The sequence below is a fragment of the Nematostella vectensis genome, chromosome 2 (genome assembly GCF_932526225.1).
Source record: "Nematostella vectensis chromosome 2, jaNemVect1.1, whole genome shotgun sequence".
In the NCBI taxonomy this organism is placed as follows: Eukaryota; Metazoa; Cnidaria; class Anthozoa; order Actiniaria; family Edwardsiidae; genus Nematostella; species Nematostella vectensis.
In genome coordinates this window covers 1,682,655-1,699,286 of record NC_064035.1, presented here as the reverse complement: position 1 = coordinate 1,699,286, position 16,632 = coordinate 1,682,655, and the positions used below count along the sequence as shown (strand labels likewise).

Sequence of the window (16,632 nt, the reverse complement as noted above, 5' to 3'; positions counted from 1 at the left end):
TCCTGCTCAATGAGAAGAAGACGAAGGTCCTGACGATCACAGGAAAGCGTCTGGCTTCAAAGACAAGCGTTAACCTGTCTGTCAAGGCGGGAAATGGCGCAATAGCACTAGATAATGTCCCGAGTGCAACGCTACTTGGACTCGATTTAGATAGCGAACTTTCGTTTGATGGACATGTTGAAAAGATTTGTAAAAAAGTGGCCTCTCGTATCGCAATTTTAAGAAAAATAAGATCCTTTTTGCCGTTAGCTCAACGCAAGCAATTTTATAATGCGTTAATACAACCAATTTTTAATTGTGGCAGCGCAGTATGGAGCGTGTGCAACAACGAAACTTTATATAGAATTTTTAAGTTACAAAAGTGCGCAGCTAGAGTAATTCTCTTTGCGGAACCGCGCGCACCCTCTGTGGAACTTTTTTATAGACTTGGCTGGATTCCTATATATGAGCATTTTAAAATTAGTAAGTGCGCTCTTGTACATAAACGGATACACGGCAACGTACCTTTATTTTTAAGCGAGCATCTGAATCTTAATAGTTTTGTACATAGTAGATCCACCCGCTATGCAAATTTCAACATACGCTGCCCGAAATACAGTAGGGAGACAGAAGGCGGGCGCACTTTTTCTGTTTCTGCCACCCGCCTTTGGAACAGTCTCCCTATTACAACAAGGCGAATCGAACAACCTGGGCCCTTCAAGAAATCTCTAAGAGATAGGGCGTTTTCGGAGCAGCGTCTTTTGCACCATTTTATCATATAATTTTTGTTATTTATCGTTAATTTTTAATATAGTATTTTTAGAATTTTTATAACATAGTCGGATTTGTATATATTATATATTCAAGGGAGGGCCACAAGTTTATTAGCTATGCTATTATGTGTCATCCTCATTTTGAATAAAGTCTTTATTATTTATTATTATTATTATCTTTGTGGTTCCATAAATATGCTTGGTACGTTTTGAGGAGCTTGAGCACTGCATTTCAAAATACTTTTCAGGGATCGAAGAAAAAAGTATCCTTGCTTAAATAGAATCATGGAAAACATAACGGTTAAAAGCCTGATGACATGCCGTCCCTACCCCGGGTGCCAGAGGCTCCATCCAAGCACCGCATAAATAAAAGACGGGCTGCCTGTGTATGGCTGCGCATGCGTGCTTTGTCGAAATAGAGCAAAACAACATGGCTACCGTCGAATCATCAACCGGTGGTAGACTTCTCGTGTTATTTATTTTGGTATCGGGTTTTGTATGTGTGCATGCGTGGGACTCTGTAGATCTGGAACTGTTTGATATTGTCGAGGAAGTTAAAGATAATTTCTACCAAGTCCTCGGCGTAGAAACGGTAAGGTATCCCTATCCAATGTTCTTTTACTTTGAATGGAGTTAAGCTTAACTTAATTGTAAATTCTAACAATCTGCTCCTTAATTTAATGATGTCTATGAAATACTATGCATTTCTCACACCAAGACAGTTTTTGAATTCCATAGTGTCTGTCTGTGTGATAATACATCATTATATCACATTTACACCTAACAGACCGCTACCCAGGCTGAGATCAGAAGAGCATATCGGCGAATATCCTTGCAGTTACATCCAGACAGAAATAAGGAGGATGATGCCGAATTGAAATTTAGAAAGGTTTGGTTTCATTAAGCATAAATGAATCTTTTAAACTGGCATATCACCTAGCAAGGATGTCAATCTTAAAGAGGGGGATAGGGAGTTGCTCTTGTATTCACTAGTTAGTGATCATGAAACATTCACAATGAGCATACAAGTCAGTAGTCTTTGCTTTGCCACCTCAATCCTTACCATGTCAGAACCAAAAGTTGATCTACAGGAGGCATGGGGTATGGGGGAAAAATTGACATGACTTCCCCCCCCCCTCCTTTTCATATAAAACAACCATTTACAGTCTTGGTCTTCACCTAGTATTTTTTCTTTACAAACTCTAAGTTGTTTGTCCATCTAAAGAAGGTACTATAAAAACTTTCATTTGGCTTCTTGTGGAGCAAACAGTGGCACTTCACTGGTGCCACACACACAATATTTGATTCTCTGGAAAATATTATTTGCTGCCATAATTTTTAAATATTTTTTCAGTTCTTCTCTTTTTATTTTCAAGTTGGTTGCTGTAGCAGAAGTGCTGAAAGATGAAGACAAGAGAAAACGGTTTGTTGCTGTTTAAAGTGTGCACTGATATTGTGCACACAATCATCGTAAACACATGTTTTAGTTCCCAGTTTCCATGGAGCACACCCTTCAGTTTAGTGTCCTTCACAAAAATATGCAAAAATCACTGAACACAAGGCTTTAAGTATAGCCCTCAGTTTCTTTGCCTTTGTTATTAAACAACAAAAGACATTGTTGTCTTTGAAAACTGTCACATTTACATAATAATACGATAGTTCTGGTTTTGTTTTAGGTGCAAAGTGATTAGTCATTGATTTAATAAAAGAGAGTTTGTTATTTCACAGATATGACACCATACTACGGGATGGCATGCCAGACTGGAGACAGCCTGTGTATTACTACCGCCGTGTCCGCAAGATGGGTCTTGTGGAATTCGTTATTCTACTGTTCTTCATTCTCACAATTGGACACTATATTGTTGCATGGTCAATTTATCTTGAGAAAAAGTTTGAGTTGGTATGTATTCTTAGTTTTATAATTTGATGATTGCAAATTGCAATTTGTTAAAAAGTTAATACTTTAATCTGACCTTATTTCATCTTCAATTTCTTCAATGTTTACGAAACCAAAAATCACATTTCTCTAATTACGATTTTTTTAATATTTTTTGTTTAAAACCAGGTTTTCTTCTTTTATTGTAGCTCAAATCTGTGAAATCTGATTTTGGTAAGAAATCCATAGAACAAAGGGTCGAAATATTGGCCATTAACCTATATTGACCCCAGCCTATTTTTTAGCTGAATACACAAAAAAAATTAGTAAAAGCAGATGCGGCTCCCCTTTTTTTAGTTTTTTACAGCCGTCAAAATAAAAAACACTGCTTACAATGTATATACCTATTCAGCAGTTTCAAGCTTCCCAACAGTGCTTTGTCGCTGTGCTAATACAAGCACAAGTTAATGGTTGCTTATATTTGACATAAAAATATATGACTTTTAGCATGAGAGAGGGCCCTAGGACATCATTAAGTCTATTGCAGTATAATTGAGTGCTCTGCTTAATGTTTGCAAGCAAAATTGGATTATTTGGTTATATATTTTTTCTTGGCTTCACCTGGTTGTGAAAATAATGTTTGTATGAAATTCACAACAGCTCTTCTAAATGCTGTCTTTTCTGAAACCAATTTGATTCAAAAGTTGTTTACACTGCTACTATGGGTCTGTTAGACCTGGAATTGATTTGTTTGTCTTTGGGGTGAAAAGACTGTCTACAGTAGAGATGTATGGGTCATGTCATGCCAAATTCTTCCATGGCCGCGTGATGTGTCATGGTTTCCAGAAACCTTCAAGGAGTGAACATTGTACTTTAAGGCCATAAAATATGGCCTAGATGATCAGAATAAAAGTTCATATGTTTTACTTGAGTCATGTTTGTTGATCTCTTTTATATTTTGAGCATTTTGTTGATGGGGTCAATTCTGCTGTTTTTCCCTTGTGTTTTTTCTTTGTCATTAAACCGAGCTATTATTTGGCTGAAGGGCAGTTGGTTAGATGCATATCTCCAAGAACATTTATCCCTTGGACTAAAGCCTGGTTATCTTGATCTTGTTAATGAATTCCTTGGCTTGTGTGGTACTTCTCAATGCTGGTACAGGCCGCCCAGCTGGTTGAGGGGTCAATGGGTTACTGGCTTTTTGATAATCAAATTTTTATTTTGCAAGTGCAATATTTATATTATTATTATTATTATTATGATCATCATCATCATCATCATCATTATTATTATTATTATTATTATTATTACAGGTACAGAAGAATATTTTAATTATTGCAGGAGGAAGTGCTTTCGTCCAAAATGAAAAAAGAGGAGAAAAAGAGAAGAAAAGCCAAATCTGGAATAAACGAAGAGGACATCACAGAAATTGCAGATGTTCTTGGTATGCAATGCATAAAAATTAGGGAAATTTTAGTTAAGACAACAGCATGTCACAATTCAAAGTAAGATTAAACCTTTCATGGATAATAATGTGAAAGTCGCCAACATATTATTACAATTCTTATGATGAAGCCTACTTAACTGTAACATCCATAACCTTCATTTTGTTTTCCTTATGTAGTGCAAGAAACAGGTGTTTCCAAACCATCTTTCTACGACCTCTTACCCTTTCAAGTCTATCGTCTTGTCACTTCACTTCCCTCAAGATACCGATCCTATAAACAAGCTAAGGAGGAGAGAGAAAGACTTTGGCTTGAAGAACAGCTTGAGAGAGAGGCTGAGGAACAAGAGATACTGGAGAGAAGTAAGTGATACTGGAGAGAAGTAAGTGATACTGGAGAGAAGTAAGTGAAACTGGAGAGAAGTAAGTGAAACTGGAGAGAAGTAAGTGATACTGGAGAGAAGTAAGTGAAACTGGAGAGAAGTAAGTGAAACTGGAGAGAAGTAAGTGATACTGGAGAGAAGTAAGTGATACTGGAGAGAAGTAAGTGATACTGGAGAGAAGTAAGTGATACTGGAGAGAAGTAAGTGATACTGGAGAGAAGTTAGTGATACTGGAGAGAAGTAAGTGAAACTGGAGAGAAGTAAGTGAAACTGGAGAGAAGTAAGTGAAACTGGAGAGAAGTAAGTGATACTGGAGAGAAGTAAGTGATACTAGAGAGAAGTAAGTGATACTGGAGAGAAGTAAGTGAAACTGGAGAGAAGTAAGTGATACTGGAGAGAAGTAAGTGATACTGGAGAGAAGTAAGTGAAACTGGAGAGAAGTAAGTGATACTGGAGAGAAGTAAGTGAAACTGGAGAGAAGTAAGTGATACTGGAGAGAAGTAAGTGATACTGGAGAGAAGTAAGTGATACTGGAGAGAAGTAAGTGATACTGGAGAGAAGTTAGTGATACTGGAGAGAAGTAAGTGATACTGGAGAGAAGTAAGTGATACTGGAGAGAAGTAAGTGATACTGGAGAGAAGTAAGTGAAACTGGAGAGAAGTAAGTGATACTGGAGAGAAGTAAGTGAAACTGGAGAGAAGTAAGAGATACTGGAGAGAAGTAAGAGATACTGGAGAGAAGTAAGTGATACTGGAGAGAAGTAAGTGATACTGGAGAGAAGTAAGTGATACTGGAGAGAAGTAAGTGATACTGGAGAGAAGTAAGTGATACTGGAGAGAAGTAAGAGATACTGGAGAGAAGTAAGTGAAACTGGAGAGAAGTAAGTGATACTGGAGAGAAGTAAGTGATACTGGAGAGAAGTAAGTGATACTGGAGAGAAGTAAGTGATACTGGAGAGAAGTAAGTGATACTGGAGAGAAGTAAGTGATACTGGAGAGAAGTAAGTGATACTGGAGAGAAGTAAGTGAAACTGGAGAGAAGTAAGTGATACTGGAGAGAAGTAAGTGAAACTGGAGAGAAGTAAGTGATACTGGAGAGAAGTAAGTGAAACTGGAGAGAAGTAAGTGATACTGGAGAGAAGTAAGTGATACTGGAGAGAAGTAAGTGATACTGGAGAGAAGTAAGTGATACTGGAGAGAAGTTAGTGATACTGGAGAGAAGTAAGTGATACTGGAGAGAAGTAAGTGATACTGGAGAGAAGTAAGTGATACTGGAGAGAAGTAAGTGATACTGGAGAGAAGTAAGTGAAACTGGAGAGAAGTAAGTGATACTGGAGAGAAGTAAGTGAAACTGGAGAGAAGTAAGAGATACTGGAGAGAAGTAAGAGATACTGGAGAGAAGTAAGTGATACTGGAGAGAAGTAAGTGATACTGGAGAGAAGTAAGTGATACTGGAGAGAAGTAAGTGATACTGGAGAGAAGTAAGTGATACTGGAGAGAAGTAAGAGATACTGGAGAGAAGTAAGTGAAACTGGAGAGAAGTAAGTGATACTGGAGAGAAGTAAGTGATACTGGAGAGAAGTAAGTGATACTGGAGAGAAGTAAGTGATACTGGAGAGAAGTAAGTGAAACTGGAGAGAAGTAAGTGATACTGGAGAGAAGTAAGTGATACTGGAGAGAAGTAAGAGATACTGGAGAGAAGTAAGAGATACTGGAGAGAAGTAAGTGATACTGGAGAGAAGTAAGTGATACTGGAGAGAAGTAAGTGATACTGGAGAGAAGTAAGAGATACTGGAGAGAAGTAAGAGATACTGGAGAGAAGTAAGTGATACTGGAGAGAAGTAAGTGATACTGGAGAGAAGTAAGTGATACTGGAGAGAAGTAAGAGATACTGGAGAGAAGTAAGTGAAACTGGAGAGAAGTAAGTGATACTGGAGAGAAGTAAGTGATACTGGAGAGAAGTAAGTGAAACTGGAGAGAAGTAAGTGATACTGGAGAGAAGTAAGTGATACTGGAGAGAAGTAAGTGATACTGGAGAGAAGTAAGTGATACTGGAGAGAAGTAAGTGATACTGGAGAGAAGTAAGTGATACTGGAGAGAAGTAAGTGATACTGGAGAGAAGTAAGTGATACTGGAGAGAAGTAAGTGATACTGGAGAGAAGTAAGTGATACTGGAGAGAAGTAAGTGATACTGGAGAGAAGTAAGTGATACTGGAGAGAAGTAAGTGAAACTGGAGAGAAGTAAGTGATACTGGAGAGAAGTTAGTGATACTGGAGAGAAGTAAGTGATACTGGAGAGAAGTAAGTGATACTGGAGAGAAGTAAGTGATACTGGAGAGAAGTAAGTGAAACTGGAGAGAAGTAAGTGATACTGGAGAGAAGTTAGTGATACTGGAGAGAAGTAAGTGATACTGGAGAGAAGTAAGTGATACTGGAGAGAAGTAAGTGATACTGGAGAGAAGTAAGTGAAACTGGAGAGAAGTAAGTGATACTGGAGAGAAGTAAGTGATACTGGAGAGAAGTAAGTGAAACTGGAGAGAAGTAAGTGATACTGGAGAGAAGTAAGTGATACTGGAGAGAAGTAAGTGAAACTGGAGAGAAGTAAGTGATACTGGAGAGAAGTAAGTGAAACTGGAGAGAAGTAAGTGATACTGGAGAGAAGTAAGTGATACTGGAGAGAAGTAAGTGATACTGGAGAGAAGTAAGAGATACTGGAGAGAAGTAAGTGATACTGGAGAGAAGTTAGTGATACTGGAGAGAAGTAAGTGATACTGGAGAGAAGTAAGTGATACTGGAGAGAAGTAAGTGATACTGGAGAGAAGTAAGTGATACTGGAGAGAAGTAAGTGAAACTGGAGAGAAGTAAGTGATACTGGAGAGAAGTAAGTGATACTGGAGAGAAGTAAGTGAAACTGGAGAGAAGTAAGTGATACTGGAGAGAAGTAAGTGAAACTGGAGAGAAGTAAGTGAAACTGGAGAGAAGTAAGTGAAACTGGAGAGAAGTAAGTGAAACTGGAGAGAAGTAAGTGATACTGGAGAGAAGTAAGTGAAACTGGAGAGAAGTAAGTGAAACTGGAGAGAAGTAAGTGATACTGGAGAGAAGTAAGAGATACTGGAGAGAAGTAAGTGATACTGGAGAGAAGTTAGTGATACTGGAGAGAAGTAAGTGATACTGGAGAGAAGTAAGTGATACTGGAGAGAAGTAAGTGATACTGGAGAGAAGTAAGTGATACTGGAGAGAAGTAAGTGAAACTGGAGAGAAGTAAGTGATACTGGAGAGAAGTAAGTGATACTGGAGAGAAGTAAGTGAAACTGGAGAGAAGTAAGTGATACTGGAGAGAAGTAAGTGAAACTGGAGAGAAGTAAGTGAAACTGGAGAGAAGTAAGTGAAACTGGAGAGAAGTAAGTGAAACTGGAGAGAAGTAAGTGATACTGGAGAGAAGTAAGTGAAACTGGAGAGAAGTAAGTGAAACTGGAGAGAAGTAAGTGATACTGGAGAGAAGTAAGTGATACTGGAGAGAAGTAAGTGATACTGGAGAGAAGTAAGTGATACTGGAGAGAAGTAAGTGAAACTGGAGAGAAGTAAGTGAAACTGGAGAGAAGTAAGTGATACTGGAGAGAAGTAACAGATACTGGAGAGAAGTAAGAGATACTGGAGAGAAGTAAGTGATACTGGAGAGAAGTAAGTGATACTGGAGAGAAGTAAGTGATACTGGAGAGAAGTAAGTGATACTGGAGAGAAGTAAGTGATACTGGAGAGAAGTAAGTGATACTGGAGAGAAGTAAGTGATACTGGAGAGAAGTAAGTGAAACTGGAGAGAAGTAAGTGATACTGGAGAGAAGTAAGTGAAACTGGAGAGAAGTAAGTGATACTGGAGAGAAGTAAGTGAAACTGGAGAGAAGTAAGTGATACTGGAGAGAAGTAAGTGATACTGGAGAGAAGTAAGTGATACTGGAGAGAAGTAAGTGATACTGGAGAGAAGTAAGTGATACTGGAGAGAAGTAAGTGATACTGGAGAGAAGTAAGTGATACTGGAGAGAAGTAAGTGATACTGGAGAGAAGTAAGTGATACTGGAGAGAAGTAAGTGATACTGGAGAGAAGTAAGTGAAACTGGAGAGAAGTAAGTGAAACTGGAGAGAAGTAAGTGAAACTGGAGAGAAGTAAGTGATACTGGAGAGAAGTAAGTGATACTGGAGAGAAGTAAGTGATACTGGAGAGAAGTAAGTGATACTGGAGAGAAGTAAGTGATACTGGAGAGAAGTAAGAGATACTGGAGAGAAGTAAGAGATACTGGAGAGAAGTAAGTGATACTGGAGAGAAGTAAGAGATACTGGAGAGAAGTAAGAGATACTGGAGAGAAGTAAGTGATACTGGAGAGAAGTAAGTGATACTGGAGAGAAGTAAGTGATACTGGAGAGAAGTAAGTGATACTGGAGAGAAGTAAGTGATACTGGAGAGAAGTAAGTGATACTGGAGAGAAGTAAGTGATACTGGAGAGAAGTAAGTGATACTGGAGAGAAGTAAGTGATACTGGAGAGAAGTAAGTGATACTGGAGAGAAGGAAGTGATACTGGAGAGAAGTAAGTGATACTGGAGAGAAGTAAGTGATACTGGAGAGAAGTAAGTGATACTGGAGAGAAGTAAGTGATACTGGAGAGAAGTAAGTGATACTGGAGAGAAGTAAGTGATACTGGAGAGAAGTAAGAGATACTGGAGAGAAGTAAGAGATACTGGAGAGAAGTAAGTGATACTGGAGAGAAGTAAGTGATACTGGAGAGAAGTAAGTGATACTGGAGAGAAGTAAGTGATACTGGAGAGAAGTAAGTGATACTGGAGAGAAGTAAGTGATACTGGAGAGAAGTAAGTGATACTGGAGAGAAGTAAGTGATACTGGAGAGAAGTAAGTGATACTGGAGAGAAGTAAGTGATACTGGAGAGAAGTAAGTGATACTGGAGAGAAGTAAGTGATACTGGAGAGAAGTAAGTGATACTGGAGAGAAGTAAGTGATACTGGAGAGAAGTAAGTGATACTGGAGAGAAGTAAGTGATACTGGAGAGAAGTAAGTGATACTGGAGAGAAGTAAGAGATACTGGAGAGAAGTAAGTGAAACTGGAGAGAAGTAAGTGATACTGGAGAGAAGTAAGTGATACTGGAGAGAAGTAAGTGAAACTGGAGAGAAGTAAGTGATACTGGAGAGAAGTAAGTGATACTGGAGAGAAGTAAGTGATACTGGAGAGAAGTAAGTGATACTGGAGAGAAGTAAGTGATACTGGAGAGAAGTAAGTGATACTGGAGAGAAGTAATTTGGGCAAAATTACTCTACAGTTACAACAGATTTTCCAACATTAGTTGGTTTTCTAATGCGCCTGATTTGACGCCGTTTAGTTCTAGCTAATGAATCCATTTTAAGGAGTAAGATTGTAGCCAGAATGTGATTTAGCTGTTGGAAATCGTCAGAGATAGTTTGCATAATATTGAAAACGGCTGTAGCTTGGCACTTTGCACCCATAAATCCTGGCTCGTCCAAATAGATTTTTTGCACATTAGCATTGCTGATAGACAGTATCCTGCATTTTATTTATAATAATCTTGACCCTTGGATCTCGAGTAAAGAATCAATTACACTGGTAGTTAACTCTTTGAAATCATTGACTTTCAGAGCCGACATGTATTCAGAGATTAGCGGAAGATTATGACTAATTTATACTTTTTTTCTTGCAGTTGAGCAACCAAAGAAGCCTCGGCGCAGGCTGCATGTGGAGCTGCCTGAGGGGGGGATAGAGGGTGATGATTCAAGCTGGGGGGCTGCTCCTGTTACCAATGTCATGGCTGTGACAGGTGAAATGACAGATGGCTCATCAGTAGCCAAAGATGACGTAAGTGCACTGATCAGAGGTTATATATGGTTATATGTGATGGATTTATTATATACATACTAAGAAATATTCACTGAAAACATATTCAGTAAATTTTCGTTCGTTCACTGGTCTCAGCAAATCAGAGGCGCGAACAATATTTTTTCACCATGAAGAAAAGTCGTTCGCGGTTCATTTTTTCATTTTTTCACTGGACTTGAATGGCTTCAATCCCAACGCATCAACGAGTGCATAAAAATCGTACAAGCATTTTCCATTTAGTAAATTATTTATTTCATAGATGTTGAGATTTTAGAGGTTAAAAAGTGCACTGCAGTCTCGTGCGTGACATTAGCGAGTCAGATTCATTTCAATGTACATAAGTTTCTGTCTGTCTTTAACTGAACCGTCGAACAGCACAAACCTTGAAGCCTCTACAGCCAGCATCTGGTGACACTTGTTTTATCAGAATTCAGGGAGTAGAGACTTATTGACTCGAAACAAGCCGCTCTCTGACTCGATCCACTTGCCCACGCTCACATCTCACCCCTGTGCGCCTGTTTCCATAGTCTAACACGTGGACCGAAGAGGACACGTCGCTGTTATCTCGTGCAATGGCTAAGTTCCCAGGAGGTACCCCAAAGCGATGGGAGAAAATTTCACAGGAGCTTGGTAAATCCTTAGAAATGGTATGTGACCAGTAAATCCAGAGCCGTAGGCAAAAATAAAATATGGTTGCTACTAAACCCCTGTATGCATAGCATGTAAAGCGTGCACAGCACAACTAACATTATTTTAAGCCACTTTGTTCCATGGCTGAGATGTCTACTCCCGCCTCGTTCTGTCACAGCTTGCATCATGTCCGAAGCAAGTTCCTCTTGTTCACCTTAGGCTAGCTACTTATCTTTTACACAAATCATCAACTGATTTTATGCATCTCCTAAAATCTACACTGTAGTTTCTAACACCTATCATGACTTCATTCTGAACTAAAGCTTGGGGATTTTCACGGATGGAGGAGTTATTTTAGTGTTATTTTGTGCTTGATGTCACCTATCATGACTTCATTCTGAACTAAAGCTTGGGGATTTTCACGGATGGAGGAGTTATTTTAGTGTTATTTTGTGCTTGATGTCACCTATCATGACTTCATTCTGAACTAAGGCTTGGGGGTTTTTACGGATGGAGGAGTTATTTTAGTGTTATTTTGTGCTTGATGTTGGTTACAGGTTACAAAGCAGGTGAAGAAGATAAAGCAAGGCTATACCGTACCAGGGACTGCTAATGCTACAAGCCAAGGTTCGTACTTTTCCACCACCGTGATCATTTATATGGGTAATTGTTAGATCAAAAGACGTCAGGATAACTGACATAAAGGATCGGCGTTAAAAGCTGTCACTCCATCTCCATAGCAACATGGTTTGCAGTGCGAAGACTGTGTCATTCAAAAGAGTGTTTCTCGCATGCTTATTGGCTAACTTTTGTGATCCTCGCATGCTGATTGGCTGACTTTCTTAAAATCTTGTATTGGTGGCCACGGTGGTGGCTTGCGCCACACTTACTGGAATTCGTTATTGACAGCAATGTACCAAGGGGACCCCTGTATAATGTAGCTTCGTTACTCATGTACTTATTGTTCGATTTACAAAGGTACAGGGAACAAGTTAGTAACAAGTAGAAAGGCTGCTGCAGTAACCGACGAAATCTTCACACGTGCAGATCCAGGCGTGACCGCCCTCCCGTCCAAGACACCATCCAAAGCTGTACCTAAACAATCGAAAGAGTTCAGCATCAGCTCTTCTCTCAAGCGAAATCAAGAGACACTAAAAAATCCTTTGCTTGATTCTGCTATCACACGCGCACAGGAAAGGCGAGAGAATGGCACGGAACAGCATGGCGAGGAGAACAGCGACGAAGCGACAACGTGGTCCCAGGCACAGCAGAAGCTACTAGAGATTGCATTACAACAGTTTCCCAAGACTACTCCTGATAGATGGACGTGTATCGCACGCGCAGTGCCAGGAATGACCAAGGTACGATATCAGTGTCCAGTAATGTATGTGGTGTATGGTATCAGTGTCCTGTAATGTATGTGGTGTATGATATCAGTGTCCAGTAATGTATGTGGTGTATGGTATCAGTGTCCAGTAATTTATGTGGTGTACGGTATCAGTGTCCAGTAATGTATGTGGTGTATGGCATCAGTGTCCAGTAATGTATGTGGTGTATGGTATCAGTGTCCAGTAATGTATGCGGTGTATGGTATCAGTGTCCAGTAATGTATGTGGTGTATGGTATCAGTGTCCAGTAATGTATGTGGTGTATGGTATCAGTGTCAAGTAATGTATGTGGTGTATGGCATCAGTGTCCAGTAATGTATGTGGTGTATGGTATCGGTGTCCAGAAATGTATGTGGTGTATGGTATCAGTGTCCAGTAATGTATGTGGTGTATGGTATCAGTGTCCAGTAATGTATGTGGTGTATGGTATCAGTGTCCAGTAATGTATGTGGTGTACGGTATCAGTGTCCAGTAATGTATGTGGTGTACGGTATCAGTGTCCAGTAATGTATGTGGTGTACGTATCAGTGTCCAGTAATGTATGTGGTGTACGGTATCAGTGTCCAGTAATGTATCTGGTGTATGGCATCAGTGTCCAGTAATGTATGTGGTGTATGGTATCAGTGTCCAGTAATGTATGTGGTGTATGGTATCAGTGTCCAGTAATGTATGCGGTGTATGGTATCAGTGTCCAGTAATGTATGTGGTGTATGGTATCAGTGTCCAGTAATGTATGTGGTGTATGGTATCAGTGTCCAGTAATGTATGTGGTGTATGGTATCAGTGTCAAGTAATGTATGTGGTGTATGGCATCAGTGTCCAGTAATGTATGTGGTGTATGGTATCGGTGTCCAGAAATGTATGTGGTGTACGGTATCAGTGTCCAGTAATGTATGTGGTGTATGGCATCAGTGTCCAGTAATGTATGTGGTGTATGGTATCAGTGTCCAGTAATGTATGTGGTGTATGGTATCAGTGTCCAGTAATGTATGCGGTGTATGGTATCAGTGTCCAGTAATGTATGTGGTGTATGGTATCAGTGTCCAGTAATGTATGTGGTGTATGGTATCAGTGTCCAGTAATGTATGTGGTGTATGGTATCAGTGTCAAGTAATGTATGTGGTGTATGGCATCAGTGTCCAGTAATGTATGTGGTGTATGGTATCGGTGTCCAGAAATGTATGTGGTGTATGGTATCAGTGTCCAGTAATGTATGTGGTGTATGGTATCATTGTCCAGTAATGTATGTGGTGTATGGTATCAGTGTCCAGTAATGTATGTGGTGTATGGTATCAGTGTCCAGTAATGTATGTGGTGTATGGTATCAGTGTCCAGTAATGTATGTGGTGTATGGTATCAGTGTCCAGTAATGTATGTGGTGTATGGTATCATTGTCCAGTAATGTATGTGGTGTATGGTATCAGTGTCCAGTAATGTATGTGGTGTATGGTATCAGTGTCCAGTAATGTATGTGGTGTATGGTATCAGTGTCCAGTAATGTATGTGGTGTATGGTATCAGTGTCCAGTAATATATATGTGGTGTATGGTATCAGTGTCCAGTAATATATATGTGGTGTATGGTATCATTGTCCAGTAATGTATGTGGTGTATGGTATCAGTGTCCAGTAATGTATGTGGTGTATGGTATCAGTGTCCAGTAATGTATGTGGTGTATGGTATCAGTGTCCAGTAATGTATGTGGTGTATGGTATCATTGTCCAGTAATGTATGTGGTGTATGGTATCAGTGTCCAGTTATGTATGTGGTGTATGGTATCAGTGTCCAGTAATGTATGTGGTGTATGGTATCAGTGTCCAGTAATGTATGTGGTGTATGGTATCAGTGTCCAGTAATATATATGTGGTGTATGGTATCAGTGTCCAGTAATGTATGTGGTGTATGGTATCAGTGTCCAGTAATGTATGTGGTGTATGGTATCAGTGTCCAGTAATGTATGTGGTGTATGGTATCAGTGTCCAGTAATATATATGTGGTGTATGGTATCAGTGTCCAGTAATGTATGTGGTGTATGGTATCAGTGTCCAGTAATGTATGTGGTGTATGGTATCAGTGTCCAGTAATGTATGTGGTGTATGGTATCAGTGTCCAGTAATGTATGTGGTGTATGGTATCAGTGTCCAGTAATGTATGTGGTGTATGGTATCAGTGTCCAGTTATGTATGTGGTGTATGGTATCAGTGTCCAGTAATGTATGTGGTGTATGGTGTCAGTGTCCAGTAATGTATGTGGTTTAGGGTATCAGTGTCCAGTAATGTATGTGGTGTATGGTATCAGTGTCCAGTAATGTATGTGGTGTATGGTATCAGTGTCCAGTAATGTATGTGGTGTACGGCATCAGTGTCCAGTAATGTATGTGGTGTACGGTATCAGTGTCCAGTAATGTATGTGGTGTACGGTATCAGTGTCCAGTAATGTATGTGGTGTACGGTATCAGTGTCCAGTAATGTATGTGGTGTATTGCCCGTGCCCGGGGGTACCGGCCCTCATTCAGCGTACAGCGTACACGATTCAGTGATCCTCATCCCTTGGCGCGCGGGACTCCCAATGTTCGAAGACAAGATATTTATGAGACTTCTGGATAACGCCAAATGAGAGCCGGCAAGCAGGCTTATTGCGCGGGTACCATTGACCTAGAAGTAAAATATTTCAGTGTTAGGTGGTGGAGTTCGCGTAACGTACGCGCATTACAGCGCAAGACACAGCATCAGATGGGCGGCCCTCATAAGGCAGTTACTGGAATTGTTTTCACATTTGAAAATAATATGTCGCTATTAGCCAGAATTTACAGAGTTTAAGTTTTGTCAAAATGTATTATATTGTCATACATTTGCCATGTTCATGCGCCCTCTCTGCGGATCTAAACCACTCCCCATTCGCATAAATAGGCGCCTTGCATAAACCAGTACCTGGATTTTGAGGGGCAAACTCATGAATGGTTGCGGCCGTCACGCAAGAGAGCGACGAAAAAATCGGAACTTTCTATAGAAATAAGCCCTTTATGAAATACAAACTTTCAATTTAAATAGGCACTTTATGACATACAAACTTTCAACGGAAATAGGCCCTTTATGACATACAAACTTTCAACTGAAATAGGCCCTTTTTGACATACAAACTTTCAATTGAAATTAGGCCTTTTTGACATACAAACTTTCTGGCTAATTCGTAAGCGCTGAATATTTTTTCGTAGTTGATTATTTGCTCGGTGCTTGCGCGAGTTGCCACCAAAAACGTCACGCGATTTCTTGATGCAGGTCTCCTACTGAATGGGTCAGAGAAGAGATTGGCAACCTCCCTAAACTATTCTATTTGTAGTTTTAACAACATATTCTCCTTTTTTTCCTAGGAGGATTGTATCAACCGGTACAAATATCTAGTCGAACTCGTCCGGAACAAGAAAACCGCGTCATCCACGTCGTGACACCTGACTTCTAAGAAAGTTAATATATATAACAGATATTTTGGATTTATTATTCATGGAGGCGGGAGTCGAGCAAGCGGAGACAGTAACTTCGACCGGAATATCTCTTCCAGCAATGCGAAAAGGGAAACAAAAAACAATAAATGAGTTTCAACACGGCTGAACTGGAATGGGTATATATCGAAAAGTGTCGCATTTAGTGTCTTGGCTTGGATGTCAACACGGCGGCCTCCGCCTCGTTACGCTGACCTCTACGCCGTGGGCTCCCAAGAATGCTATAGAGCAATCTCGACCTCTACGCCCTGGGCTCCCAAGAATGCTATAGAGCAATCTCGACCTCTACGCCCTGGGCTCTGAAGAATGCTATAGAGCAATCTCGACCTCTACGCCCTGGGCTCCCAAGAATGCTATAGAGCAATTGCGTCTTTGGCACCATAAATATTATTGCATAAAGAATATACATAAAGTGCTTTCTCTACCACAAATACATTACACACAAACGGCAGGGGTTTGAGAGGGAACAAGGGAAGGGAAACAGTCTCTTGTGAATGGTTCATTGCTTTATCCCAATAAAGATCTGGATCATCTCGGTAAATCCATTGGGAAAATAGATCCCACCCCCCTCTTTCTCCCTCTCTTCAATTAATACTTTAAATAAAAACAACAGTTATATTCATAAAAGTCTGAGTTTTATAATGTGCACTTTCTTTTACCCCCTGCCCCCCCCCCCCCCCCCCCCCCCCCAGGGGGTAAATCTAAAATTTGCGGTTAATGTGGTCGTCACGGGAGAATGAGTTTTCGACAAAAGAGTATGATGA

At 40.0% G+C, this 16,632-nt stretch overlaps 1 protein-coding gene across 1 annotated transcript; it reads left to right on the top strand.

Annotated features, from left to right (window-relative positions):
• The first annotated feature begins 1,162 nt into the window (after nucleotides 1–1,162).
• LOC5518286 (dnaJ homolog subfamily C member 1) lies at nucleotides 1,163–16,490 on the top strand. Its single transcript, XM_032363024.2, has 11 exons — nucleotides 1,163–1,344; nucleotides 1,540–1,641; nucleotides 2,129–2,175; nucleotides 2,481–2,652; nucleotides 3,970–4,072; nucleotides 4,253–4,435; nucleotides 10,178–10,332; nucleotides 10,881–11,000; nucleotides 11,541–11,610; nucleotides 11,962–12,344; nucleotides 15,740–16,490. Exons 1-11 carry the CDS (start codon nucleotides 1,183–1,185, stop codon nucleotides 15,812–15,814), a joined length of 1,572 nt encoding a protein of 523 aa, XP_032218915.2. The 5' UTR covers nucleotides 1,163–1,182; the 3' UTR covers nucleotides 15,815–16,490.
• The last annotated feature ends 142 nt before the right edge of the window (nucleotides 16,491–16,632 follow it).

What these genes read in the sequence shown, in the direction of transcription:
- LOC5518286 (XM_032363024.2), top strand. Translation starts at nt 1,183, where the DNA reads ATGGCTACCGTCGAATCATCAACCGGTGGTAGACTTCTCGTGTTATTT. An exon ending in CCGAATTGAAATTTAGAAAG is followed by an intron (nt 1,642 to 2,128) that starts GTTTGGTTTCAT and finishes TTTATTTTCAAG; the next exon opens with TTGGTTGCTGTAGCAGAAGT. An exon ending in GATGAAGACAAGAGAAAACG is followed by an intron (nt 2,176 to 2,480) that starts GTTTGTTGCTGT and finishes GTTATTTCACAG; the next exon opens with ATATGACACCATACTACGGG.